The sequence below is a fragment of the Aquarana catesbeiana genome, linkage group LG02, assembly GCF_042186555.1.
Source record: "Aquarana catesbeiana isolate 2022-GZ linkage group LG02, ASM4218655v1, whole genome shotgun sequence".
Taxonomy (NCBI): domain Eukaryota; kingdom Metazoa; phylum Chordata; class Amphibia; order Anura; family Ranidae; genus Aquarana; species Aquarana catesbeiana.
Window position 1 is genome coordinate 167,287,534 of NC_133325.1, and position 27,650 is coordinate 167,315,183.

Here is a 27,650-nt window from a genome sequence, read left to right on the forward strand (position 1 = left end):
TTTATCTGTCAAGAGCACAGAGGAGGGGGCGGAGAGGCTGCAGTAACAGTGAGAGCTGATTGTCGGGAAAAGGACACACCCCCCTTCACACAGCAGAATTGTGTTCTGAATAGACAAACTGTCTGCTGTGCTCTCCCTCCCCTCACACAAATTTATCTCATGTGTCCGAAAAACTTCTCAGAAGTGACTCATGCAGATAACAGAGGAACAAAACACAAGAGAGAAACCACACTTAGAGCTTTGGAGAGAGATAAGTAAACACTACAGATAAATGTGCTTTGCTTGGATTCCATGACTGAGGTTTACAGCCACTTTAACTTCTCAGATCATTCAGAATTCATTACAGGTGAAGTTGATAAGCATTTAACCTGCTTCAGCTGAATTTGCACTCCCATAAGCAGGCCATAGACAAATTGAAAAACAAAAGTTCTATCAATCAAAAAATGAAAATAGCTTAGAGGATTGTGTGATCAATTGTTTACATTTTCTCAAAAAATACTCAGCTTGTTGGATCTGTCAATTTAAATTGCAGCACGAAAATCACAGGTCGCAGCTAGCACACTAATGATGCATAAAACGAACGATTCAATGATCGACGCATATTTGTTTGTTTTTTTTGACTCGTCTACAACCTGCTATAGACTTCTATAGGGAAAGAAGCTGTTCTGAAACAAACAAAAGCCCATCAACACGGGCAGTAAGACTTATCAGGAAAGTTCTAACAATTGCTGAAAGAGTTAATGCTGCTTTTTCACAATCACATGCAGAAAAGAAACCAGGAAAAAATCCTTTCTGAAAAACAGGCTGCAAACAGTGATAATTCCATGCAGTGCGTCTCCACTTACTGGAACAGTCGAGGCAAAATTCACATCTTTTCATGTCAAGAGACTCAGAAAAGAACTGTGACTAGCTTGTCGAAAATTAGACCACAAATATAAGTTCTGACACCAAAATGCATTCACGCTTCATGTTCAGTTTCCTGTTTAAATGAGGTGAACCAGGTGAGAGCGATCCCCAGGAATGTTTTAGGAATATAAACTGATGGTGGACTATTAAACAGTACAAATGACAGCAGGTTTTTCTTCATTATATTGGACTATGTCTAAATAAGAAGCTTTTTAACATTTACTATGCCAGGTAAAAACTAATAATTGATATTCCAGTGTGCAGATATTGCTTAAATTATACCCCATATAATACGTAAAAAAAAGGGAACATGTTTTTTGTGCTGTACAAAAGTAATTCAGGCATGGAGGGGCGTGGGGAGTGCACTGAGCAGGGACATGCGGTGAGGTCAGTGGCTGATAAGGCACTGGCTAGTATCAGAGCCAGATACACACAGGTTACATACGCTGTGATCGTTAGAGTGAGAGCAATAATTCTAGCACTAGACCTCCTCTGTAACTCTAAACATGCAATCTGTAAAAAAGATTAAAGTGTCACCTATGGAGATTTTTAAGTACTGAAGTTTGATGCCATTCCACAAGTGTGCACAATTTTGAAGTGTGACATGTTAGGTATCTATTTACTTAGCATAACATCATCTTTCATATGGTTATCCTTAATTTTTTTTTTTATATTCATGAAACAGTTTTTTTCCAAAAAACGCATTTGAAATATTGCTGCACAAATACCGTGTAACATAAAAAGTTGCAATGACCACCATTTAATGCCCTAGGGTGTCTGCTAAAACAATATATATAATGTTTAGGGGTTCTGAATAATTTTCTAGCAAAAAAAATGATAATTACATGTAGGAGAGAAGTGTCAGAATAGGCCTGGGTGGCAAGGAGTTAATTACCTTAAGTAATATACAAATAATTATTATATATTGTTTTTAAGGTAATTTACTATATTTTTAAAAACTGTACTCAACAGGTGGCTTAACGGACAAATTACTGAAGTTTGAAGTTCAAACTTCAAACCAGTATTTTCACAGTAAATTGATAAATAATAAATTATCTTATAACATATAGCATAATAATATATTATTTAGCTTGATTTTAACAGTACCTTTTCAACAGCAGTAGATTCTCATTCTCCCTCTTAACTGTGTGAGAAAAACATGGGATTGTGGGTAAATCTTATACACATACAGTAAACACAGTTTTTTCCTTGTAGTTAAGAGGGCTGGAAGGGAGCATTTGTCTTTTAGACACATGCCCCTTCTATGACACTGCAGTGAGAGGCGACACTCAACTGCAGCATTTTTATTGGACAGCTGGGGCTAATGGTACTTTACTATTGGTTCAAGACTCCAAGCTGTCCATTGAGGTCCGTGCCTCTGACAAGAAGTGAGGAGAGGCACTGTGAGCTCAACCTCTCAGTCTGCTGAAAACAGTGTGCCAGTTTGTATTTAAACTGGCCGCTCTGTATGTAGCTTCTGACAGGCTGCGCAAGGAGCCCCGTATCTCCGGAACTATAGGTCGTAGGAGCCCCAAATTTACCAGTGGTGGGGTAGGACTTAAGCTACAATCACCCAAATTTGGGGTCTCTGTGACCTCAGGTCGCTGAGCTACGACCCTCAAAGCTCAATTTTTTTTTTTATGTTCATGGCAGGTGAGGCTCCCCTGACTATATGTCCCTGGCACAGAGAACTGAGAAACAGTAGTCAAAGGGGTTTGAGTATACTTGTAGCTTCTGTTTTGCTTTACATAGCAGAAAACCTATTGACAAAGTGATAATTCTATGACCTGGGAAGTTTTCAGTATGATTTGCCTATACAGACTTACAGTCATGGCTCAAAAATATTGGCACTCCTGCATTTATGTCAAATAATGCGCCACTTCGCCCAGAAAATTGTTGCAATTACAAATGTTTAAATATTCTCATGTTAATTTCTTTTGTTTGTATTAGTATGACACAAAAAAGTGAAGAATCAAAAAGCCAAATCTGACACATTCCACGCAAAACTCCAAAAATGGACTGGACAAAATTATTGGCACCTTCTCAAAAAAAAGAAATAAATGCATTCCAAGTTTGTGATGCTCCTGTAATTTGTAATTAAACTCAACTGTATCAATTAACAGCTGCTGATAATATAGAAATCACACCGTCAACCAGTTAAAATGGTGAAAAATGTACTCAACCTTTCTGTTGTGTGTCTCTGTATGCATGGAGAAGACAAAGAGCAGCAAAGGATTGTCTGAGGATTTGAGAACAAAAATTGTAGAAAAGCATGGACAATTTCAAGGTTACAAGTCCATCTACAGAGGTCTTAATGTTCCTGTGTCCACTGTGCGCAACATTGTCAAGAAGTGTACAGCCCAATGCACTGTAGCTAATCTCCCTGGACATGGACGAATAAGAAAAATTGATCAAAGATTGCAACGAGAATTGTTCGAATGGTGGATATAGAACCTTAATCAACTTCCAGACAAATTCAACCTGATCTTCAGGCACAGGGTACAACTGTGTCAGCTCGCACTATATGTCGCCATCTGAATGAAAAGTGACGCTATAGTAGGAGACCCAAGAGGACCCCAATGCTAAAATAAAAAGCCAGACTGGAATTTGCCAAAACTTACCTGAGGAAGCCAAAATCCTTTTGGGAGAATGTGCTGTGAACAGAAGAAACAAAATTACAGCTTTTTGGTCAAGCTCATCGTTCTACTGTTTTCAGAAAAATAAATGAGGCAGTTAAAGAAAAGAGAGCAGTCCCTATAGTTAAACAAGTTGGAGGTTCACTGATGTTTTGGGGTTGCTTTGCTGCTTCAGGCACTGGATGTCTTGACTGTGTGCATGGCATTATGAAATCTGAAGACTACCAAAGAATTCTGGGGTGCAATGTTGGGCCCAGTGTCAGAAAGTTGGGTCTCCTTAAGTGGTCATGGGATTTACAGCAGGACAATGACCTAAAGCATACATCAAAAAGCAGGGGTGTCAACATTTTTGGCCATGACTGTATATGCCTATAATATATTGGCAATGTCACAGTCTACACAGACCGTGCTGTGGTGAAGGAAGAGGAAGGCGCATCTAGGGGAAAACAATTAAAATGGACATTTATTAGCCTGTCTGATCACTTCTTCCCCAAGATTTCTTGGGTAGCACCATTCGGTGCTACTGATAGTCAAGGGATCATCTCCAGACCTGACCAAAAACAGATGGACCATGAGACTTACCTCATGTCCACTAAAAATGTTGTTAAAGGAATCTAGCCCCTGAAACCTAGGGTAGATATGGAGAGTGAGTAAAGTTTTGACACGCCAGAATACACACATAACTGAAAAATGGAAGCAGACCCTTTAGAGTCAAATAATAGATACGGGACATGGAGAAACAAGAAAAAAATTAAATAAACAATGCGATGCTGCTTCTTAAAAAAACACATGTGTTAGCCTATGCAAATCATTTCAGCAGTATGATTCCAGTGAGGTTTAGGCCATTTCCTGTTAGTCTTGAATCAGGGAGAATTTACAGCAGATTATGGCTGACGGATGTATAAATCAGGTTATTGTACTGTTTTAATTGTAAACAATGAGCAATTATATGCATTATGTTTCGTTGCCTGTATCCTCTCTTTAGACATCGGCAGTTTTCATAGCTGAAGGCAAAATGAATGACTTTCTACTGTGCTTGTTCTGAAGCTAATTTGATGTCTTCTTATAAAGTACTGCACACCATGACCACTTCTAATGTGCTATGGCTGCCAGTACATTAGCATTTGGCACCGAAACAAGTAAAATAAAACAGTTCCTTTAAATATCCCTAACCTCTCACCTACTTCCACAGCTCTGTTCAGCCACCAAACGCAGGAAAATTTCCCTCCCAGCACTGTCACATTGAGTAAGTTACATACTCTCCCTTACCAGGGAGTACCAGGTACCTTCTTCACTCCAAGCAGCTGAACAGAGCATCGGGGGGGAGTGTAGGAAAATCACAGCTTTGAAGCTAATCACAAATGTGTTTTAACACTTGTCTATTTCCTTTGCTAACCCCTTGTACTTACTTAATGTGAATCTTTTACCATAATCTCTTCCCAGGCGTTAAACCTTTAACCCTGACCCTTACTTCTAACTGTAAAAAACACACACAAGAGGGCGCAAGCTCTTTGTGCATTACTGCCAAAAAAATTATTAATAAATTAAAACCCAGCAGCCAAGTGGATACTCACAAACATATAAAAACAACAGGCCTGTAACATAGATGCTTCAGCCATGGATGATGCGTCCACCATAACCATCTGGTCGGAAATCTGAGGTGTTTCAGGAGACTCACTCCCTTCCTCAAGAGAACCTTCTCTGAGGAAGGGAGTGTGTCTCCCAAAATCCCCTTCCCCTCCCTGCTTGCCTTTCAAATGTGCCTGTACTTTTAACCTGTTATACACATTAAATTATTATCAGGGTTACTATTCAAAAAGCCAAAGTAATCTTGAGATTTTTGTATCCATGCTAAGTCTTATGTGGAATCACACAAAAGATATAGCTAGTAAGACACACGATGTGTGTCTGTATGTGTGTGTATGGTGTTTCCTAAGTCTAGTTATGAAGTCTGACCGCCCCCCCCCCCCCCCCCCCGCCAGCATGGCAAGTCTGATAACGACTTGGAAGAAGATGGATCCATCATAATTACAGCTTGTCTTGGCTTACAGTGCTTTCTCGAGATAAGAGGAATGTAAAGGGAGAGGGAGGTTTGTCAGGCGTTCCTTTGGCCTGGGAAAAACTCTATTCAAAGACCTCCAACAAATGCTGGTGCTGCCACTCACATAAAGGTTTGATTCTACATATTTTCTAGTTTTGCCCAATGATGAGACCCTTTTGGAATTTGATCATAAAAACCTAAAAATTCTATTCACAATGACCTGGCTTTTCTTGTTTTTCTTTTTAACTGCACCATTCAAAGTTAACTATCAAAACATGCAAGCAATCCATTCTCCATCACCTAACTGCTGCCAAAACTTGCATACCCCTCAAATGGAAAGACTCCTAGCTCAATATCCATGTGGTTATGCAGGGTGGAAGCTATCTGATGAATGGAGGATCTTAATCTCTTCCCCCAAAATAAACATAACGTCAACTCTGTATTACTGGATTGAATTCATCCTCTCAGCTGAAGGTAAAGCCCTGCATCATGGAAATATCGGAATTCTAGCAATGCTCTTTGGTTCCCACCTGAGGGACATCCTAACTCCTCTACACTCCTCTTCACTTCTCAGCCCCCCTCACCTCTGTAGCTCATCTCCCATGACCTTTCCCCCCATCCCCTACCACCTTCTCCCCACCATTATATCTTCCACATTCCAACCCCTTATACCACCTAACCGCCGCCACCTCACTGTCCTGCCAAAATCCCCCCTCATCTTCCCCTCATTTCAAACTCTTTCCACCACATTCAACCTTTTCACTCCTGCAATTTACAATACATCTCCCTTTTTTACTCCCTAACTTCATACTCACCCCCTGTCTTCCTCTGGTAAACACCTCCACACCTTGTACCTACCCTGTTTCTCCGAAAATAAGACCTAGCGTGATTGTCGGTGATGGCTGCAATATAAGCCCTACCCCCAAATAAGCCCTAGTTAAAGTCCTTGTAGGTCTTATTTTCAGAGTAGGGCTAATTTTCGGGGAAACAGGGTAGGGCTTATTTGGGGGGTAGGGCTTATATTGCAGCCATCACCGACAATCACGCTAGGTCTTATTTTCGGGGAAACAGGGTAATACCCACGGAGAAAACTGACCCGGATTTTAACTCCGCTCTCTCCTACCCAAGCTGACACAGGTTCACGTAATAATATTGATAAAGGATGGGACACAAAATCTAGCCTAACTTATCTTATTGTAGAAGTTTTCATTAAGTGTACTGCTTGATATACTTTAAATGACCTTGTCATATTGGTACAGTGCTTTATACTGTGCCTCATGTTCAAAGTATTTATTCTGAGCCTTATAAATAAAAGAATTGACAAAAAATACCACTTTGACTGTTTTGAAACATATGTAAAGTGCTGAAAAATGGATTGGTACTATTAGATCTGGTTTGGAACCAAAGCTGGACACAGCTGTGTGGTGATGAAAATTCACTGTCTGTTTACAGGATCCCTAGTGGCAGCCTGATCAGTGCTCTCTTGGCATTTACAGATTCTATGCTTACATTTAAGACACAGAAACTGAATATACACACACAAATGTGCCTAGGCCTAAAGGCAATTACACAGCGCCAGTGCAGCAGCCAAAGCATGCGTCATCTATCTCGAGGAAACAATAGACAAATAATAGTTCTTCGCTGCAACAACCCTGGGTAGGATGTAGTCCATTTCGAATATAGGAAATTACAATAACTTCCTATATTTATATATGTAATAAAGTCCCTGCAAATAAAGGATCAAGCTGACACAGTTGGTGTTTGAATGACTTGACCAGCCACTTCAAAATGCCAGTCAAAAATACAGGAAATAATTGTACCAGGTTTGAACAAAAGGGTGAATTTGGATAAAAATTTGTAGCAATTCAAAAGCTTGCCAACAATAACTTGAGCAAGTTGACAGTAAAGGTATGATGATATATCTATCTTAGTCCTCAGCAGTATCAGTAGTAATGGTTAGACCCACTGCTCATCATAAGCCAACAGCCAATTTACAGCTGCACTTGATGAATAGGGGAAACCTTCTGCTCGTTCCATCCCTCCAAATTCACCTGGAAGGTCCTTAAGCCTAGGTTCACATTGATGCAATTTGGCATGCGATTTGGATCAGCAGCTATTGCCGGCAATGGCACCGTCTGAATCGGTGCGATGCCGTCTTTGCAGCACCGCACCGATTCCCAAAAGTAGTTTCTGTACTATTGTTGGCGAGTTTGGGTGCGATTTAATTAGACATCTGTGCAGAAACCCACACAGATGTCTCTGAAATTGCCCCTGAAGTTGGACTGACATGCGGGTATAAAATCGTGCCAGTTCAGCTGAACTGGCACGATTTCAATCCCAGAGCAGTGTGAACCTAGGCTAAGTGTTCTGCATGTGATGCACTGCCTGGGTGAATTTGATTTAAATCAAGTCGATTTAAATCACAATTTAAATCATGATTCAAATCACTATTAAAAAGGCATGCTTTAAATCAACTCTATTTAAATCATGATTTTTAAAGCGTAACAGTCATCTCTGTCCCGCAGCGGCTCCTCCTCTGACCCGCTGTTGACTCACCGACAGTCCCATTCAATTTAATGGGGCGGCTGGTGATGTGGCAGTGACACAACAACATACCTCCCAACAGTCCCGGATTGGGCGGGACTTTCCCGCATTTTAACCTTTGTCCCACAGTCCCGGAGTACAGGGCCTTTGTCCCGCATTCCCACATTACTCCATTATATGGTAACACCGTAACAGAAGAGCAGGACCTGCAGCAGCTTATAGTACATCTAGCACAGCCAGTGATTGGTGGGAAAGCTAGCTGGGGTACCGCCGACTTCAGTAAGACAAAGTGTAGCTGTCAGATTCTGCCTCTGATGTTGGGGATGGGCGGGCCCTATCAGGTGTCCCTCCCCTTCGCCAGGCACACTGTGCTCAAATGGCCACTTGACACTCCACACACAGAGCGCCACCCTTCCCCTCCCTGACCCCACCTACCACAGGGAACCCTGCTCCTCCTCCCTTCTCTGATCATCACAGAGCGGCACCCTGCCACTCCCTGACCCCACCCACCACAGAGGGGAACCCTGCTCCTCCTCCCTTCTCCGATCCTCACAGAGCGGCATCCTGTCCCTCCCTGACCCCACCTACCACAGAGCGGCACCCTGCACATCCTTTTAACTCCACCCACCACAGAGCAGCGGTCACCTGGTGACACAAGGGTACTGAGAGGTCGGTGCTGCTTGGCGGGCTGAAGAGGATGGACATCGGGGCCCCCCAGGAGGGCTAAGAGTATGGTGACGGTCCGGAGGCCCCCTCAGTGCGGAGGCAGATCCTCACCCTGCAGTCTCTGAACCCCGGGTGCTGGCGGCGGTGCAGTATGCTGTGAGGGGGCCCATCATCACCAAGGTCGGGGAGATCGAGAGGGGGCTGCAGAGGGTGAGTGGCTACAACTGCCAGCATGATGTGACAGGAGGACTAAAACTGCCAGCATGACCATAATGTCAGGGGGACTATAACTGCCAGCATGACCATAATGTCAGGGGGACTATAACTGCCAGCATGACCATAATGTCAGGGGGGCTATAACTGCCAGCATGACCATAATGTCAGGGGGAGTATAACTGCCAGCGTGACCATAATTTCAGGGGGACTATAACTGCTAGCGTAGCCTGAGTTACAGGGAAATTAGAAGTTCCTGTATGCATAGGATAACACGCACTGTATGTATGCAACGCACTCCTGAACCTTACACTCTGTATGTAATGCACTCCTGAACCTTACATTCTGAACGTAATGCACTCCTGAACCCCACACTCTGTACGTAATGCACTCCTGAATCCTTCCACACTTTGTGTAACACACTCTTCCACAGTGTGTGCAAAACCATTTGTAATGGAAGCTTTTTATTCTTTTTTTTTTTTTTTAAACGATTGTGCTGGGGTTTGTGTTTGTGAGATTCTTGCTTGTGGCACAGCAATCAAAATAGGAAGCCCGGGTTTCGTTTAACCACGCCCCATAAGCCCCTCCCGCTCTTAGTCATTTGGTCACACCCATTTTTTCTGCTGCATGCGTAGTGACACTTCCTCTCTCAAGTGTCCCTCATTCTGAAGTTCAAAAGTTGGGAGGTATGCAACAAGGTGAGGGAAGTGGCGGCAGCCAGGTGAGTGGATGCCCGCCAACGGCGCTGCCATGATGGATCCAAAATGACAGATGCTTTTTAAATGTAAGGACTTATTCTTGCTGGTAGTTTGAATCTTTAATATTTGCAAACAAAATGAAGGTTTCCTATTTAGAATAAGCAGCTGTCAGGTTAGTAAAACAGCAATATCAGAATTGATTCAATCATACAGTTTGTAGTGTACAAAGATTTGCAAAACAATGGGATAAAGGAATATTCCTGAACTTTGTTTCATCTCATGGTTACTGTTAAATTGTGTGAATGCCTCAATGCAGTGCACGTCATCTCAGCTTGCAGAGCTTGAATTCATTGAATGAGTTTACCAAAAATTTAAATATTGCAGACTATACAGCCTCATGCTACATAACTAAGCTCCATTTCATGCTGAATAAACTAAATTAATAATGTATCTTAAATAGAAAACTTTCTGTAGATAGATTTTTACTCCAAAAGCATTTTATTAAAATAAATTTGATAAAAATAAAAAAAATCAGATTTCAATTAAAAAAAAATCAGATTTTTTCGATTTTTGGACCAGCCACCGCAGTTTTACTGCGGCAGGTTGGCTCCCCTGTGCGAAACCACGTTTCTGTACGAGATCTCGCGGGGACCAGAAAGCAGGCACGCGCGCGCTGCTGGAGGCGTGCGCGCCCGCTGCACAGCGAGGGTTTCGATGCTCGTAGCCAACGGTCGCGATGACCGCAGGCCATGAATGATCGTGACCATGAAACACAGAACAGGGACGAGTGTGTGTAAACACACACTTCCCTGTTCTGACAGGAGTGACAGATCGTGTGTTCCTATTAGCTAGGAACCACGATCTGTCACTTCCTGTAGTTAGTCCCCTCCCCCTTCAGTTAGAATCACCTCCCAGGGAACACCGTTAACCCCTTCATCGCCCCTAATGTTAACCCCTTCACTGCCAGTGACATTTTTACAGTAATCAATTTTTAATCGCACTGATCGCTGTATTAATGCCAATGGTTCCAAAAATGTGTCAAAATTGTTCAATGTGTCTGCCATAATGTCACAGTCACGATAAAAATCGCAGATTGCTGCCATTACTAGTAAAAAAAAAAAAAATTATAATAAAAATGCTATAAATCTATCCCCTATTTTGTAGACACTATAACTTTTGCGCAAACCAATCAATATAAGCTTTTTGCGATTTTTTTTTACCAAAAATCTGTAGAAGAACGCATATTGTCCTAAACTGAGAAAAAAAAATGTTTTTTTTATGTATTTTTGGGGGATATTTATTATAGCAAAAAGTAAAAAATAATGCATTTTTTTTTCAAAATTGTCGCTTTTTTTGTTTATAGCGCAAAAAATAAAAACTGCAGAGGCGATTAAATACCACCAAAAGAAAACTCTGTGGGAAAAAAAGGACGTCAATTTTGTTTGGGTACAACGTCGCACGACCGCACAATTAAAGTTAAAGCGACGCAGTGCCGAATCACAAAAAGTGCTCTGGTCAGGAAGGGGGTAAATTCTTCTGGGGCTGAAGTGGTTAAAAATCATTGATTTTTATCCACCTTGTGCACTGCTAATGTGACAAACATACGGTGGGTGCAAGAACTGACCATCAAGATGAAACAGAGTGGCTCTTTCAAGCAATAAACAGGACTGGTCTTCCCATTGCTGTACGGCTGGACACCACAGACGAAGAACATGGGCAAAGGGATGTCAGCCCCTATTAGGTGTGCATAATAGCTGCACATATCTTGTATAATTTTGTTGTATTATGCATTCACTTTCTAAGACCTTAATAAATACAGTAACTCAGTACACCACATGCTTTTCTATCACCTGTTTCTAAAGAAAACAGTCTTTTTTACAAGAAGTAGTAAAATACATTGCTGGACTTATATGTGAGACTGTATCTATCATTTCATATCATACATCACAGACATACAGTGCTGTAGCAAGCCCCATTGCGCTGCATCAAAAACTGTGAGTTTGCCGGCAGGATTAGAGAGCAAAGTGATAATCTCATCAGTATACTTCAAGCATCAAGCTATATTGCTTTTCTGCAGTGAGGTCATTAACCTTGCTAGGTTTTTACTAATGAAGATGCATAAAGAGCCATGGAGAGGCTTTAATTTGCCTGGAATTCTTGCTGAATTAGCTCTATCAATCAATTTAATTGTAGACAAGAATGCATTCTAGAATAAGAATAAACAATAGAATCAGTCTACAAACTTGCCACATACGTTTAATTACTAGGAAGGAATTTAAAACATAATCTGTAAGTGACGAATCACTATGTGTTTTGCCATTGCGTCCCACTATTTTTAGCAGTTCAAGGTTTAATATAAAGTAACAATTGCAGACATGCCTAATAGAAAGCCAGGTCTAAACATATACCTCATATGGTTGTCATTGAAAATGCAAATTGGAGTCATGTTGCAATCTGAATCAAATGATCAGCACATAAAAGATTGCTACTTTTCCATTTTCACCTTGCAAGTGGTGAAAATATATGTCTTTCTTTAAATCTTTATAAATTTGGTTTAGCATGTTAGCCAAAATGTTCTCATTACTTAATTCCAATGTGACTGCCAGAATGGATCTTGGAGTCTGCCTTTATTCACAAGCTCTGGAGAAGGGGTTAGAAAAATCCATCAACTAATGACAGATAAAAAGGCCTTCACTAAGCACCATTTGAAGCTATTTGGTACTGTTGACCACAATCTGCAATATACGGTATGTAGAAGAATTCTGTAACGGGCACACATGATTCCTCAGCATGGGTGAGCAAGTCTAAAGTCAGGCTACTGTTTTACTTCTGCTCTGTTTAAAGTGAATGGCCTTTCTTTGAACATTTTTCAGATATATTCAGCTCTATGAATTAGCTTGCAAAAACAAACCCTGATAGAACATGTTGCTTGGGAGACAGCACATAATATGCAGAACACTTCATCATTAAATAAATCCAAATGAAGAGAGGGTGTTAGCTGCTTCCCCAAGGTAAGGACGGTGGGTAAAAAAATTGTTTGTTTTTGTTTTGTAGAAAATAAGAAATATATTTTAATAAATTAAATGTTGCATAAGTGTTATCATTAAGGCACAGAAAAACTAAAGATTAAGCCCTTTTTTTATTTGGTGGAATCAGAAAACGAATGATGGCACTTGTATCATCCATTGCAATTCCATTTTTTTAATTCACTGTAATGTCATTTTTTTCACATGGCTAATATAAAATGAAAGACACAGATCCTACTTTCTGATTTGTTCCAGGCAAAGCTTTATCTTATACATCAAGTGGTGGATCCATTTAAATGTGCAGAGGTCCGGTAGTACATTGATGTAAAAAGAGACATACAGTGACCACTGCCACAGACAGAAGGGATGCATGTGCATTGATAAGGTGGTTGGCACATAACAAGAACATTAGGATCCTAACTAGTATACAATGTTCAATCTGTCTTCCATTATGATTGTGAAGCGAGATCTTATTTTACAATCAAAACTATGAACCCCGCTGAAGCATGCAATGTATTCCATGTGGAGTCTTCTAAATGATCCAGACCATGGTTAATGGTGTTCTCCAATTAACCCGCGATAAGACAAAGCAGATATTTATACTTTAGTAGCATACTTAAGATTAACTGCTCAGTCCTATGGGGCATGAAGCAAATACAAGGCAATTGTTCTAATGAACAGCCAATCAGAGAATAGGCAGCAATAATGTTAAAAAAAGATCCAGAAATATTTACTAATATGCATAAATTATATTTTTTAGCCCTTGGTATGAAATGCTTGATGTTGGCTGCACTAACCACTTAATGAGATCATTTTTTGACACAAAGATATGCTATATATAGACTTGCATAGTGGTTGTTGTCGCTTTATTGCCTATAAAATCAATAAAAAAAGGAGGTTAAACAGGTTTTCTTTCCCGAAAAAATATTTTACAAGCCTGTCAATAGACATTGGAGGGTAGCGGTACGGTCTGAACACCTACTGACACCACTTTTAGCTTGGGCTAGTGCTATAAAGGCCATACACGACTCAAGTTTTGTCCATTTCCTGCTGAATCTGCCAAAATCGAGTCATGGGTGAAGCTGTTGGCACCATCTAGCATGCTCTGCATTAAGGTAAAAACCCTGCTATGTTTAGCTCCCCCAGCCCCCCCTAATACTTACTTGAGCCCAATCTCGATCCAGCACTGTGCTTGAGAGCCACTGGCTCCTGCTGCATTCAATCACAGCCTGAGAAGAGAGAGTGGGGTGGGGGGTGTCAGTGGACAAACACAGCCTAGCTTATGATCGAGCCCTTGAGTGCCCCCATAGCATGTGGCTTGCTATGGGGGCATTCAAAAGAGGAGTCAGGAGACCCGTGGGGAACCCCAGAAGAGGAGGACCAGGGCTGCTCGGTACAAAACCATTACCCAGCGCAGGTAAGGATAACATGTTTGTTATTTAAAACAAAAACCTTTACAATCACTTAAACATATATAGTATCTCACAAAAGTGAGTGAGTGTACAGCTTGTATAACAGTGTAAATTTGCTGTCCCCTCAAAATAACTCAACACACAGCCATTAATGTCTAAACCTCTGGCAACAAAAGTGAGTACAACCCTAAGTGAAAATGTCCAAATTGGGCCCAAAGTGTCAATATTTTGTGTAGCCACCATTATTTTCCAGCAATGCCTTATTTTTCTTCAGCATGGAGTTCACCAGAGCTTCACAGGTTGCCACTGGAGTTCTCTTCCACTCCTCCATGATGACATCACGGAGCCGGTGGTTCTTAGAGACCTTCCGCTCCTCCACCTTCCATTTGAGGATGCCCAACAGATGCTCAATAGGGTTTAGGTATGGAGATATGCTTGGCCAGTCCATCACCTTTCCCCTCAGCTTCTTTAGCAAGGCAGTGGTCGTCTTGGAGATGTGTTTGGGGTCATTATCATGTTGGAATACTGCCCCTCGGCCCAGTCTCCGAAGGGAGGGGATCATGCTCTGCTTCAGTATGTCACAGTACATGTTGGCATTCATGGTTCCCTCAATGAACTGTAGCTCCCCACTGCCAGCAGCACCTTTGCAGCCCCAGACTATGACACTCCCACCATCATGCTTGACTGTAGGCAAGAAACACTTGTCTTTGTACTCCTCACCTGGTTGGCACCACACACGCTTGACACCATCTGAACCAAATAAGTTTATCTTGGTCTCATCAGACCACAGGACATGGTTCCAGTAATTCATGTCTTTAGTCTGCTTGTCTTTAGCAAACTGTTTGCGGGCTTTCTTGTGCATCATCTTTAGAAGAGGCTTCCTTTTGGGAAGACAGCTATGCAGACCAATTTGATGCAGTGTATGGCGTATGGTCTGAGCACTGACAGGCTGACCCCCCATCCCTTCAACCTCTGCAGGGATGCTGGCAGCACTCATATGTCTATTTCTCAAAGACAACCTCTGGATATGACGCTGAGCTTGTGCACTCAACTACTTTGGTCGACCATGGCGAGGCCTGTTCTGAGTGGAACCCGTCCTGTTAAAACTGCTGTATGGTCTTGGTCACCGTGTTGCAGCTCTGTTTCAGGGGCTTGGCAATCTTCTTATAGTCTAGGCCATCTTTATGTAAAGTAACAATTCTTTTTTTCAGATCCTCAGAGAGTTTCTTTGCCATGTGGTGCCATGTTGAACTTCCAGTGACCAGTATGAGAGAGTGAGTGCGATAACACCAAATTTAACACACCTGCTCCACATTCACATCTGAGACCTTGTAACACTAAGGAGTCACATGACATTGGGAAGCGGAAATGGCTAATTGGGCCCAATTTGGACATTTTCACTTAGGGGTGTACTCACTTTTGTTGCCAGTGGTTTAGACATCAATGGCTGTGTGTTGAGTTATTTTGAGGGGACAGCAAATTTACACTGTTATACAAGCTGTACACTCACTACTTTAGATTGTGGCAAAGTGTAATTTCCTCAGTGTTGTCACATGAAAAGATATAATAACATATTTACAAAAATGTGAGGGGTGTACTCACTTTTGTGAGATACTGTATATATATATATATATATATATATATATATATATATATATATCAAATAATCAGTTGACACTTCTGAATTATTTGAAAGCAACATTGTATATGCTGGAATTTTTCTTTAATGCATGCACCATTATTGCCAAATTGGCTTAGCAACACTTCAAGTAAGGATGTAATTTTGCACTATTGCAGATGTTTTGCACTGGTAATCCACATTAAAAGCACTTTCCATCTCCCTCTTCAAACTGATTTTATTTTATGTAGTACAGATTTCTGTAAATACCTTTTAAACTGCTTGCCACTCGCCCACAGTGGTTTTACTGTGGGTGAGTGGCACAGGCAGGCCTGAAAATTTACTTGTACCTCACCGGCCTGCTTCCAGGTTTGCATGCGCACATCCCTGGCCGACCTGTGCTATGATGCGACACAGCACAAGTTTGGCAGTTGATTTTAGCCAATGATTTTGGCTGAAGTCAGCTGATCGGGTGTGGCCAATCACACACACAGAGTTCTGTGTTTACAAAAGCACAGAACTGTGTACTGTGAACAGCGATCTGGATGTTTCTTCAGGAAGAAAAAACAGCCAGATAGTTAAGTAAAAGCAACACACATTACACATGGTTAGGCACACAGATAACCCTTTGATTGCCCCTAGATGTTAACCCCTTCCCAGTCAGTGTCATTATTACAGTGTACAGTAGCTATTACTGATCACTCTATTAGTGTCACTAGCAATGTCAGTGTCAGTTATTGATCCCAGATAGTGTCTGTTAGCGCCAGATTTCCCACCACACTATCAGTCACACTATAAGTCGCTGATCACCACCATTACAATATAGCGTCTATAGCTGCGTAAATTCCAGTATATATACCATAGTATATAGCCATTGGCTCCCACTGCTGTCAATCACAGTTAGTGAGGAGGGATCAGGGGGGCGGGACTAAGCCTTGTTCTGTATGTCAATGGACACAGTGAGCAGGGCTAGGGAGGGAGCATGCACGTGTGCCCCCATACCAAGTGACTTGCTATGTGGGCACTCAGCAGGGGGGAGGAGCACAGAATGCTGGGCGTGAGCAAAAGGAGGATCTAGGCTGCTCTGTGCAAAACCACTGCACAAAGAAGGTGAGTATAACATGTTTGTTATTTTGGTTTTTTAAAAACATTTTTTTTTTAGTATCACTTTAAAAATCACACTTCACATAACTCAATTTGGCACGTGCAAATTACCAAATTGCATTAAACTTCTGAGTCTGAGTTCCATGGTAACATGGTTAGTGACTGTCAAATGCAATGTAGTTTTTGACATCAGTTGAGTCTGCAGTCATTGTTTTCCATCCAAAGATAAGAGGATCAGCAGAAATCAAAGTCTGCTTACATAATAAGCAAACACGGATGCCTTAATTTACCTAGATAAATACAATTGTATGTAGGAATATGCTTTAATTAAAAAAAAAAAAAAAACATTCCCACAATGTAAAGATTCCTTTAAATTTGGCTGATCTTTTTACACATTAATGAATTTAAAAAAAGATAAAAATGCTATTGTCCTTATTTTATATGTGTGTGCATTGTACATTTTAGAAAGGGATATGTGATAAACTAGATACCTGCCCATATGCTGGTCTTTATTCAGTAATATGGCTAATTTGATGCTTGAAAATATGCATAAATGAAATTACAGTTTCTACCATTCTATCAGAGAACCAGTATATTTAGATAAATTATACTTAGTAGGGATGGGCGAACAGTTCTGCCCGAGCATAAGTTCGGGCTGAACATTGTTCGGTTGTTCAGCGAACAGCCGAACAAACGGGTCGTTCAACCATTTGTTCGGCCCCTCAAACCGACCACAATGCATTGCGGCGCTGAACAGTGCATTGCAAGCCCTGATTGGCTGAAGCAGTGAAAGCTTCAGCCAATCAGGGCACAGAGCACTGTCAGAGTCATAATTGGACACGGTCATCATGACTGTATCCAATCATGGCTTATTCCCGCCCCACAGTATAAAAGTATTCTTTCAATGGCAGCCATTTTCAGTGTGATTTCGGCGTGGAGAGAGATCGAACAGGGCTCTTTTCAGTGCTATCATCTAGTTAGTGTGCTATACTGTGCTATTTTGCTTCAATTGTCAGTGTAGAATATTAGTTCAGTGTCAGTCTAGGGATAGTGTGAGTGTAGTGAGGAGGACCATCATTCAGCTTTGCATAGTGTGCAGCTAGAGTAGGGACAGCTCATATAGTTTCAGTGTAGTTTAGTGAGACCGTGTCAGTAATCTTGACATTAGTGTATAGCTAGAGTAGGGACAGTTCAGATAGCGTCAGTGTAGTGACGGTTGAACACCGTTTATTTGATTGCGTTACTGCCAGTTTAACACCATTTACTTCTGTGTGCGTTACTGCCAGTTTAACGCCTTTTACTTCTGTGTGCATTACTGCCAGTTTAACGCCATATCGTTTTGCGTGCGTTACTGACAGTTTAACACCATATAGTTTTGTGCATTACTAACAGTTTAATGCTATATCGTTTTGTGTGCGTTACTGCCAGCTTAACACTATATCGTTTTGAGTGTGTTACTGGCAGTTTAACGCCATAAAGTTTTGCATGTGTTACTGGCAGTATAACGCCATATCGTTTTGTGTGTGTTACTGCCAGTTTAACACCATATACTTCTATGCGTCACTGTAAGTTTGGTGCATTATATTGCAGTATATTATATTGTATCTGTGGAGTGTGCCTGTGTAGTGAGTACTCAAATTAAACTGCACCAAACACCTCTTTACATTGATTAAAGTCATCTACGTACAGATTTCAACTTTTTCTTAGCATTTGCTTATAAGCACCGCCCCCTCACTCCCAATAATGTCTGATAGGACAACAAGGAGAGGCAGATGTTCCCTTGGCACTGTTAGGGGGCCAGCAACAAATGTGTCCATAGACAAAGGTGGATGTGGTGGTCAGTCCTCAGGCAGGGCACCATTTCCTCTGTTTAGTGAGTTAGTGAGCTATCCAGCCACAGCATGCAGAGGAGGTGGTGGACTGGCTTCCTAAACCTTCCTCATCCCCCTCATCCACGCAAGTAGAGACAAGTGTGCTGTCCCCTGCAGTTGCCAGAGTGGATAAACTTGCCTCCTTATCCTCATCTATTTCTGCTATAGCCCCAACATCAGCCATTGAGAAGTCAGCTGAGTTATTTGACCACAGCGTCAGCCACTTGCTCCTGGATGATGCCCAGCCATTACTGGATTCAGATGTTGGTTCTGAGGTTGAGGATGACAGGAACATGAGCCTAGAGAGAGGGAGGAACACTGGTAGACAAATTAGCATTCATGCTCCCCAAGCCGCAACGTATTGCCAAGTTGTCTCCAGTGGTAATGATGAAGATGGAGGAGATGGAGATGATGATGATGATGAGGTCACTGATGCGACTTGGGTGCCAGATAGAGCAGAGGAGGAAACTGAAGGTGAGGCAGCACAAGAGGCACCCCAAGGAGGCCGACATCAAGAAAGTGTAGAGAGCAGCCACCCTATTCTATCACATTCTGCAGCTGTTATCTCCCGGCCCACTCCCTAAGAGCCGGTTCACACGGGGGCGACTTGTCAGGCGACCTAGCCGCCTGACAAGTCGCCTCCCGTTCTGTACAATGGAACCGTTCTAATCGGAGCGACGCAAGTCGCTCAGACTTAGAAGAAAGGTTCCTGTACTACTTTGGGGGCGACTTGCATAGACTTCTATACAGAAGTCGTCTTGCAAGTCGCCGCGGCAGTCGTTAAATGCCTTGTTAGGCATGTGTTACCCAAGTGGTTGGTGTTTTTGCTACGTTTGATATGCCTGAGACACAGTGTGCAGATAGCAACAGTACCATCTGTTGCAGATGTGCTGAAAAAGGCCCAGACAGCTGAGCTTTAGCGCCGGTTCACATTAGAAGCGGCACGACTCACCGAGGCGACCTGCAAGTCGTGCCGCTTCTAATGTGAACCGGCGCTAAAGCTCAGCTGTCTGGGCCTTTTTCAGCACATCTGCAACAGATGGTACTGTTGCTATCTGCACACTGTGTCTCAGGCATATCAAACGTAGCAAAAACACCAACCATTTGGGTAACACATGCCTAACAAGGCATTTAACGTCCAACCACTCAGCCCGCTGTCAAGAGCACCTAAAAGCCACACAAAAGGGGCACAAATCTGTAGGGCTGCAACTAACGATTATTTTCATAATCGATTAGTTGGTCGATTATTGTTTCGATTAATCGATTAATCGGTTAATAACCTTAAAAAAAAGTGTGGTGTATAATTTAGTTAGTATGTAAAGTTTTTTAAAAAAAAACAATGTATTCTTAAATATCTCTATGCAGTGGTAAATATAAACAACCAACTATATGGTTAGGGAGCAAAATATTAAATCCACTCTGAGAATAACAGACAGAAGAGATATACTGTATATACACTATTAGAAGAGAAATACAGTTTTTTGGCCAATTTGTTGTTGGGCAGATTAAAAAATACAAATTGCTGCAAAAACGAATTACATGCTTTTCTGCAGCTTCTCCATTGAAGTATATTGAACCAAAAAAGCATCGTTTTGCGTTAAAAAAAAAAAAAAAAGTCCCTGACCCTTTCCAAATACGCAGCGGCTGAAAAAAAGTATAGTTGTGAACGTGTCCATAGAAAACCATGTTAAATGAACTGTAGTGTGTTTCTGCAAAAAGCACCAAAAAACACAAAGATGTAAACCAGGTCTAAAATGTTTAGTAACATAATGGGGTTAAAAAAAACTAAAATGAGCCCTTTATAGTACAAAAAAAGCAAATAATCGCTACTGTAAGGGGTTAATTTTTTTACTGTAGAACTGTGAAAGTAATATTTACAGTAGCGATTATTTGCTCTTTTTGTACTATAAAGGGCTAATTTTATTATTTTTAACCCCATTATGTTACTGGCCGATTAATCGATTATGAAAATAGTAATCGATTAATTTCATAATCGATTAGTTGTCGATTAATCGATTAGTTGTTTCAGCCCTACAAATCTGTCCCTCCTCCTTCTTACCCACTTCCGTCTGCCCCTGCGATACCGAGTCATTACCTTTCAGCAGCCTCCACTGACAGGGATGATGGTATAGCACAGGGTGTCCCAGGTCCTAGCAGCACATCTGCCAGCAGCAGCCAGACTGTAGCCAGCAAATTTCTCTGCCCCATCTGCTGCAGCGGAAAATAAAATACAGTCTCTGCCACCCACATGCCAGCGTCTGAATGCAAGCTTGTCAAAGTTGTTGGCTTTCCAACTTCCGCCTTTCAGCCTGGTGGATTCTGCCCCCTTCTGTGAATTTGCACAATGTGCTGTACCACAATGGCAGGTTCCGGCCGATCCATCTCTCTACCATCATGTGGAAGGGAATGTTCTGGCATCGTTGGGCAAGGCAGTCAGCAGTAAAATCCACCTTACTGCTGACACAGTCCAGCAAGCATGGGCAGGGACGATATATTTTGTTCACAGCACACTGGGTAACGCTGCTTGCAACTCAAAAGGATGCAGGACAGAGCTCGGTACTGCAGTTTATTGCGCCCCTAGGTCTCCATACAGCTGGTGATGATGATGCCAGACCTGTAAGCTCTACCCCCTCCTCCATGCATAGTAAATGAGGGGATACTAGCTGCTGCTGAATCAGAGGTATGCAATAACAGATTTGAAAGTGCCTCTGGGACACTAGTATGGGCCCTAACTCTTTGTGGCTGATATGACACCCTACTACTATTACATGGCCTTTTATCCAGGTGTACTACGCTGCTGGTGCTCGCCACTTCACCAGGATGTACAGCTTTGCTGGGGGTTGGCTGCTGCTCTTTAGAATGCCTCATGCTTTTTGTAGGCACCCTTTCCTCCTCTGATTTGGTAACTGACCAGCTGACTTCCATGGGTTCATATTCAGAAACCAAATCTGATAGTGAGAGCTCCCCGCTGCTCTCATCTCTCATGGTCAGAATGTGGAAGGCCTCCTTGCTTGTGTACTTTTCTTTGGACATGGCTCTGGTTACACTATACTGGTGTGACACTGGAACATTGAGGCTGCAATGAAGGACACAGTGGATGGCTGCACTGGTGTGACTGCAATCAGGGCGCTGTAGGTGGCTGCACTGGTGTGACTGCAATAAAGACACTGTAGATGGCTTGTTACTGCAATCAGGTCACCGTAGATGGCTGCACTAGTGTGACTGCAATAAGGGCACTGTAGATGGCTGCACTGGTGTGACTGCAATCAGGGAACCTTAGATGGCTGCACTAGTGTAACTGCAATAAGGGCACTGCAGATGGCAGCACCAGTGTGGCTGCAAACAGAGCACTGACAGATGGCTGTACTGGTGCATGAAAAGTGTTTTCCACAGTAAATTGCAGTAGTTGTAAGAACACTCACGGATCTGGCACAGATCGCTCTCCTTGAAAGCTGGAGCTGCAGAAGGCAGCCTGTGTTTACATTTGTGATTTCTGTGATTGATCACAGCAATCACATGGTACAGAGCCATTCACAGCGGTCTTGTACCCCAATTTTTGATGCGCTGTATCCAGGGGACACTGGGGGGTTTCTTGTACTATAAACACCATCATGACAGGATACCTGTATATGACCTGGGTATACCTGTGTAACACTCCGTTTTTTTCATTATTATTTTAAATAAATGAAAAAAAATGGCATATTACGGGGTTGTTCAATGATTTTTTCCGATTAAATTATTAATCCAAAAGATAATTGCCCCCCCAGGTTTGGGGGAGTCGCTGTTTACAGCACGGCTCTGAAGGAGCACAGGTATGCCGTTCCTGCAGAGCTCATGCACCGGTGATCTATTAGGCTGCATGTGAAGTAAATATCTCCTAAACGGTGCATGTTTATGAGATATTTACAGTACCTATAGGTAAGCCTTATTATAGGTTTACCTATAGGTAAAAATCATAAATGGGATTTTACTCCCACTTTAAGTCTTTTTTTACCTGGCCAAATAACAAGTATAACTTAATTCAATACAGATAGATTTCTTACAAGCCAGCATTTGTGCAAAGGTTACTTAGGCCTATTCTATGAATATGCCACTTTCACTTGGTGTATCTGTAAGGGAATTTATGTAACTTCATAAAATGTATATATCTATGCTTCTACATTAATTTGGGATCATACGGAATTGAATAAGGGTTGCATGTGATTAAGGTGTATGCACAGTAAGCCCCTAATGCTGACAACACTGTCCACAAAAATTATGTAAAGGGGAATTTATAAATCTGAACCAGACAGAATCTGGAGCAGCTGTGCATGGTAACCAATCAGCTTTTATCTTTCTTTTTCAAAGCTTTCACACGGGCTTGTCCGCTTGCTCAGCATGGGATTGAGCCTCTGATCCCCGCTGAGCTGGAGGATGACAGGTCCCACTACGCTCACTGTGCTGAGACGGACCTGTCAGTCAGACTCTCCTCTATGGGGAGATCAGATAAAAATGGATCCCCTGTCCATTTTCATCTGATCCCATCCGAATCGCCATACGGATGGAAAATAGGATCACCATCCGTCTGGATTTCACAGACAGGATCTGACCCGATAGCAGTTAGTGTCAGCAGACATGTCACCGCTGACATCTGCCGCTCAATAGGAGTGAATGGAGGCTCCGATCTGGTCCGCCGGAAGAACCGACATGCAGACCTCGTCAGGAAGCCAGTGTGAAAGGGGCCTAACTGAGCACGCTGAAGATAGAAACTGATTGGTTGCCATGCGCAACTGCTCCAGATTCAGTCTGCTCCAGTTTTTGATAAATTTCTCCCTGTGTGTTGTCAGTCCAAAACAGGATGTAGCAGCTAAGTGTAATTCTAAATCAACAAGTATTTTCCTGTACTTGCAGGGTCTTTAAAAGGATAAAGGATGTGGGAAATCTGAATGTATAGCAGATATGTACCGCATATGTTTTTGGCTTGATATATATTTTAACATCTACACAAACATACACAGTCTAAAAGCATGGAATTTATCTCCAACTTATTTAACCACTTCACATCCCGCCCATGTACATATGACGTCCGCAGGAGGGATCTCCCATCCTGGGCGGGCATCATATGAGGTCCTGGCCTTCCACGCACGCCCCCGCCGCGTCACTCGGGAGCCGATGTGTGTGCCCGGCGGCCGCAATGTCCGTTGGGCACCCTCGATTGCCCGTTAACCAAGCAGGACCGTGGATCTGTGTGTGTAAACACACAGATCCAGGTCCTGTCAGGTGAGAAGAGACCAATGGTGTGTTCTCAGTACAAAGGAACACCAATCGGTCTCCTCCCCCTGTGAGTCCCCTCCCCCTACAGGTAGAATCACTCCCTAGGCAACACAGTTAACCCCTTCACCGCCCCCTGTTAACCCCTTCACTGCCAGTGACATTTATACAGTAATCAATGCATTTGTATAGCACTGATCGCTGTATAAATGTGAATGGTCCCAAAACGGTGTCAAAAGTGTCCGATATGTCTGCCGCAATGTCACAGTCACGATAAAAATCGCAGATCACCGCCATTACTAGTAAAAAAAAAAAAAATATAATAAAAATGCCATAAAACTATCCCCCATTTTGTAGACGCTATAACTTTTGCGTAAACCAATATACACTTATTGCGATCTTTTTTTTTACCAAAAATATGTAGAAGAATACATATCGGCCTAAACTGAGGAAAATGTAAAAAAAAAAAAAAAAAAAAACGTGGGATATTTATTATAGCAAAAAGTAAAAAATATTGTGTCTTTTTCAAACTTGTCGCTCTTCTTTTGTTTATAGCGCAAAAAATAAAAACCGCAGAGATGATCAAATACCACCAAAAGAAAGCTCTATTTGTGGGGAAAAAATGATAAATATTTCATTTAGGTACAGTGTAGCACGACTGTAACTGTCATTCAAAGTGCAACAGCGCTGAAAACTGAAAATTGGCTTGGGCAGGAAGGGGGTGAAAATGCCCTGTATTGAAGTGGTTAAACAGCTTGAAAAAAAAAAACCTTACCTGCAGGATATATCAACCATGCAATGTATTTTAAGCAAAAACCTGCCTAATCTGCTCTTGTTCAGTGTATTACCAGATTTACTGTTTTCATTGATCAGTAAGTATAATTTTAATATACCACAGCTTTGAAATGAACTTTGCAAGGTAGTCCTGTATAAAATGTTACAGTCCCTGTTCTTGACTTCCCTGATGGGAGCCCGCTCAAGGCTTTCTCTCATTACACTGTGTTTATATATGGCTCTGACAGAAAGCTTGATTTTAGGATTACATAAACAGTCTACTTTTAGAAGAGTAAAAAAAATCTGAAAAGTTCCATACGGGCTTGAGGCCCAGCAGAACAAAGAACAAAACTGATTTAAGACTTCAAGTAATGTGCCAGTACAGCTATGTTTTACAGTATCGTCCTTGTGGCACACATACAATATACTGTGTATATACTCAACATAGCATTATGCAGTCATAATCGCATTCTGATGAGCTCCACTTTACATCTCTGTACTTGCAAAGACTAGACGTAAAAAGAAACTTCAATGAAAAAGAAACATAACCCAAAGAACCGCTAAATACATTCAGGAAACTTTGTAATTGTGCTAAAGTCAGAAACCCTGCTCAATTTATTTAAATAAGCTCTTATCCCCTGCAGGAAAGCTGAGTAGGACTTCAGAGTGCCTTTGGAAGGAATACAGCCTCCTGCCAATGAATAAACATCTTGCATTGATGCACATGCTACACCTCAATTAAAGTGCATAATTAGCATTATATGATATTTTTCATTGGCCCTTTTATCCAGGCACTCCTGGCCAATTTTATTTATTTATTATACTTACTTATATAGCGCTGCCAATTTACGCAGCGCTTTACATATACATTGTACATTCACATCAGTCCCCATCCTCAAGGAGCATACAGCCTAAGGCCCCTCACACACATTCATACATATACTGTACTAGGGCCATTTTTTTTAGACAGGATCCAATTAACCTACCAGCATGTCTTTAGAGTGTGGGAGGAAACCGGAGTACCTGGAGGAAATCCACACAGGCACGGGGAGAGCATGTAAACTCCAAGCAGATGGTGTAGTGGTCGGGATTCAAACCAGCGACCCTTTTTTCTGCTTGGTGAAAGTGTTAACCACTACACCACTGTGCTGCCCATTTTACTACCTCCCTGGCTGTTGAAGCGACCAAAACAGCAAGACTGCAAGGTCCATTTGCTCCAGAGTTTAACTATTCATTGTCTCAAGGTAGAGGCATTCATCTGCTATAGCTCCACACCTTGCAGAAAACCTTTGCAGTTAGAGGCTTTCCTAAAGGAGCATGATTGCCCTGATACAAGGCAGCCTTGATATCTTTTTGTGGGTGCATCCTTTTGGCCCAAAGACTTTAGGTAACAGGCATGCCATTTTTTAGGGAAAGTTTGGAACTCCTGAGGTTTACATTTAGGCCCCTTTCACACTGGGGCGGTGGGGGCGTCGGCGGTACAACAGCGCTATTTTTAGCGCTGCTGTATCGTCGTTCTTGCAGCGGTATTCGGCCGCTAGCGGTTCGGTTTTAACCCCCGCTGGCGGCCGAAAAAGGGTTAAATCCGCTTGTACAGTGCGGCTATAGCCGCGGTATCACCGCGGTATAGCCTCGCTGTCCCATTGATTTCAATGGGCAGGAGCGGTTTAGGAGCGGTGAATACACCGCTCCTTCCTTGCTCCAAAGAAGCGGCTCGCAGGACTTTTTTTACCGTCCTGCGAGCGCACCGCTTCAGTGTGAAAGCCCTCGGGCTTTCACACTGAACAAACAGCGGAGGCTGTTTAGGGGCGTTTTTCAGGCGGTATTTTTAGCGCAATCCAGTGTGAAAGGGGCCTTAGCGTCTGAGGTGTTATACAAGCCAAGTTATGTCACATGTTGCATTGTGTGCCAATGGGATTTTATCATGTGACAAATATGCTTCTACAAGGTGAAACACATCAAGGACTTGATAATGTTGTTCATTATTTGTGTATGTGGCTAAAAAGTTGAGGCAAAATGTTACCAGACTGTTCTAAAAGCTTAAGCTGGTCATACATGGGTCGAAATTCGTCCGGTTCAGCAGGAACCAAGTGAATTTTGATGCATCTATGGCCATTCTTATTCATGAGAAGTCAATATATTGATCAACTTCTCATGAACGATCCTGCTGGAAAATTTCCATTCAATCAGCGCTTGCAGCCAATCAGTGTATCGTCAAAGGAGTCATCCTGTAAGACTACAATGAGATGGCAGGGAGGAATGGATGAGGGAATCAGGTCAGTTTTTGTTCATTTAACCTGCTGGCTGAACGTACAAATCTGATCCATGTATGGCCAGCTTTAGTGTGTCAATTTAATATAGTCTAAGTTGTTCATAGGTATCAGCATAGAATAATCCAGCTATGTTTTTGTTATGATATTTCTGTTATTTTGTGCACCTCTGTAATATTTGCATTGTATTCAATCCAATGGGATCCTCACCAAGGCAATAAAAGCTGATTTTCCACGTTAACTTATATTGGATTGTGAAGTTAAAGTTTTGTTTGTATTGCTATTACAATGCTGATGTTCTAAAATGACAGTGCATGCTGTGATTATAGATTTCCTTTAAAGAGCAACTCTTACAAATACGGGCTATTCAAAATAAAACATAAAATGTCCAAGCAGAGGTTACCTCTAGAGAAAACAGCACGTGAAAACAATCAGTAGATCTAGACCAGCCTTTAACAACCAGAATGTCCAGGCACCCTGGTTTGCCTTGAAAATTCTTCAGGGGTGCCTTGGCAAAATGCCTAAAAATTGCCCAAAAATTGTATACAAACCAGGGTGTGGATAAAGCCTGCTTTTTAGTTACAAAAAAAATACAGGTTTTGATTGTGAACTATTACAACC

At 42.0% G+C, this 27,650-nt stretch overlaps 1 protein-coding gene across 7 annotated transcripts in view; it reads right to left on the reverse strand.

Annotated features, from left to right (window-relative positions):
* Window positions 1–27,650, reverse strand: part of ARHGEF25 (Rho guanine nucleotide exchange factor 25) — a 500,546-nt gene that overhangs the window by 152,064 nt on the left and 320,832 nt on the right. For 4 of the 7 annotated variants that reach the window (XM_073613762.1, XM_073613764.1, XM_073613765.1 and 1 more), the window contains one exon: window positions 3,528–3,560. The exons of the other annotated variants lie outside the window; for them this stretch is intronic. In XM_073613762.1, the coding sequence (XP_073469863.1) occupies window positions 3,528–3,560 (33 nt within the window). The remainder of the gene's footprint in view (window positions 1–3,527; window positions 3,561–27,650) is intronic. 7 annotated transcript variants of the gene reach the window in all.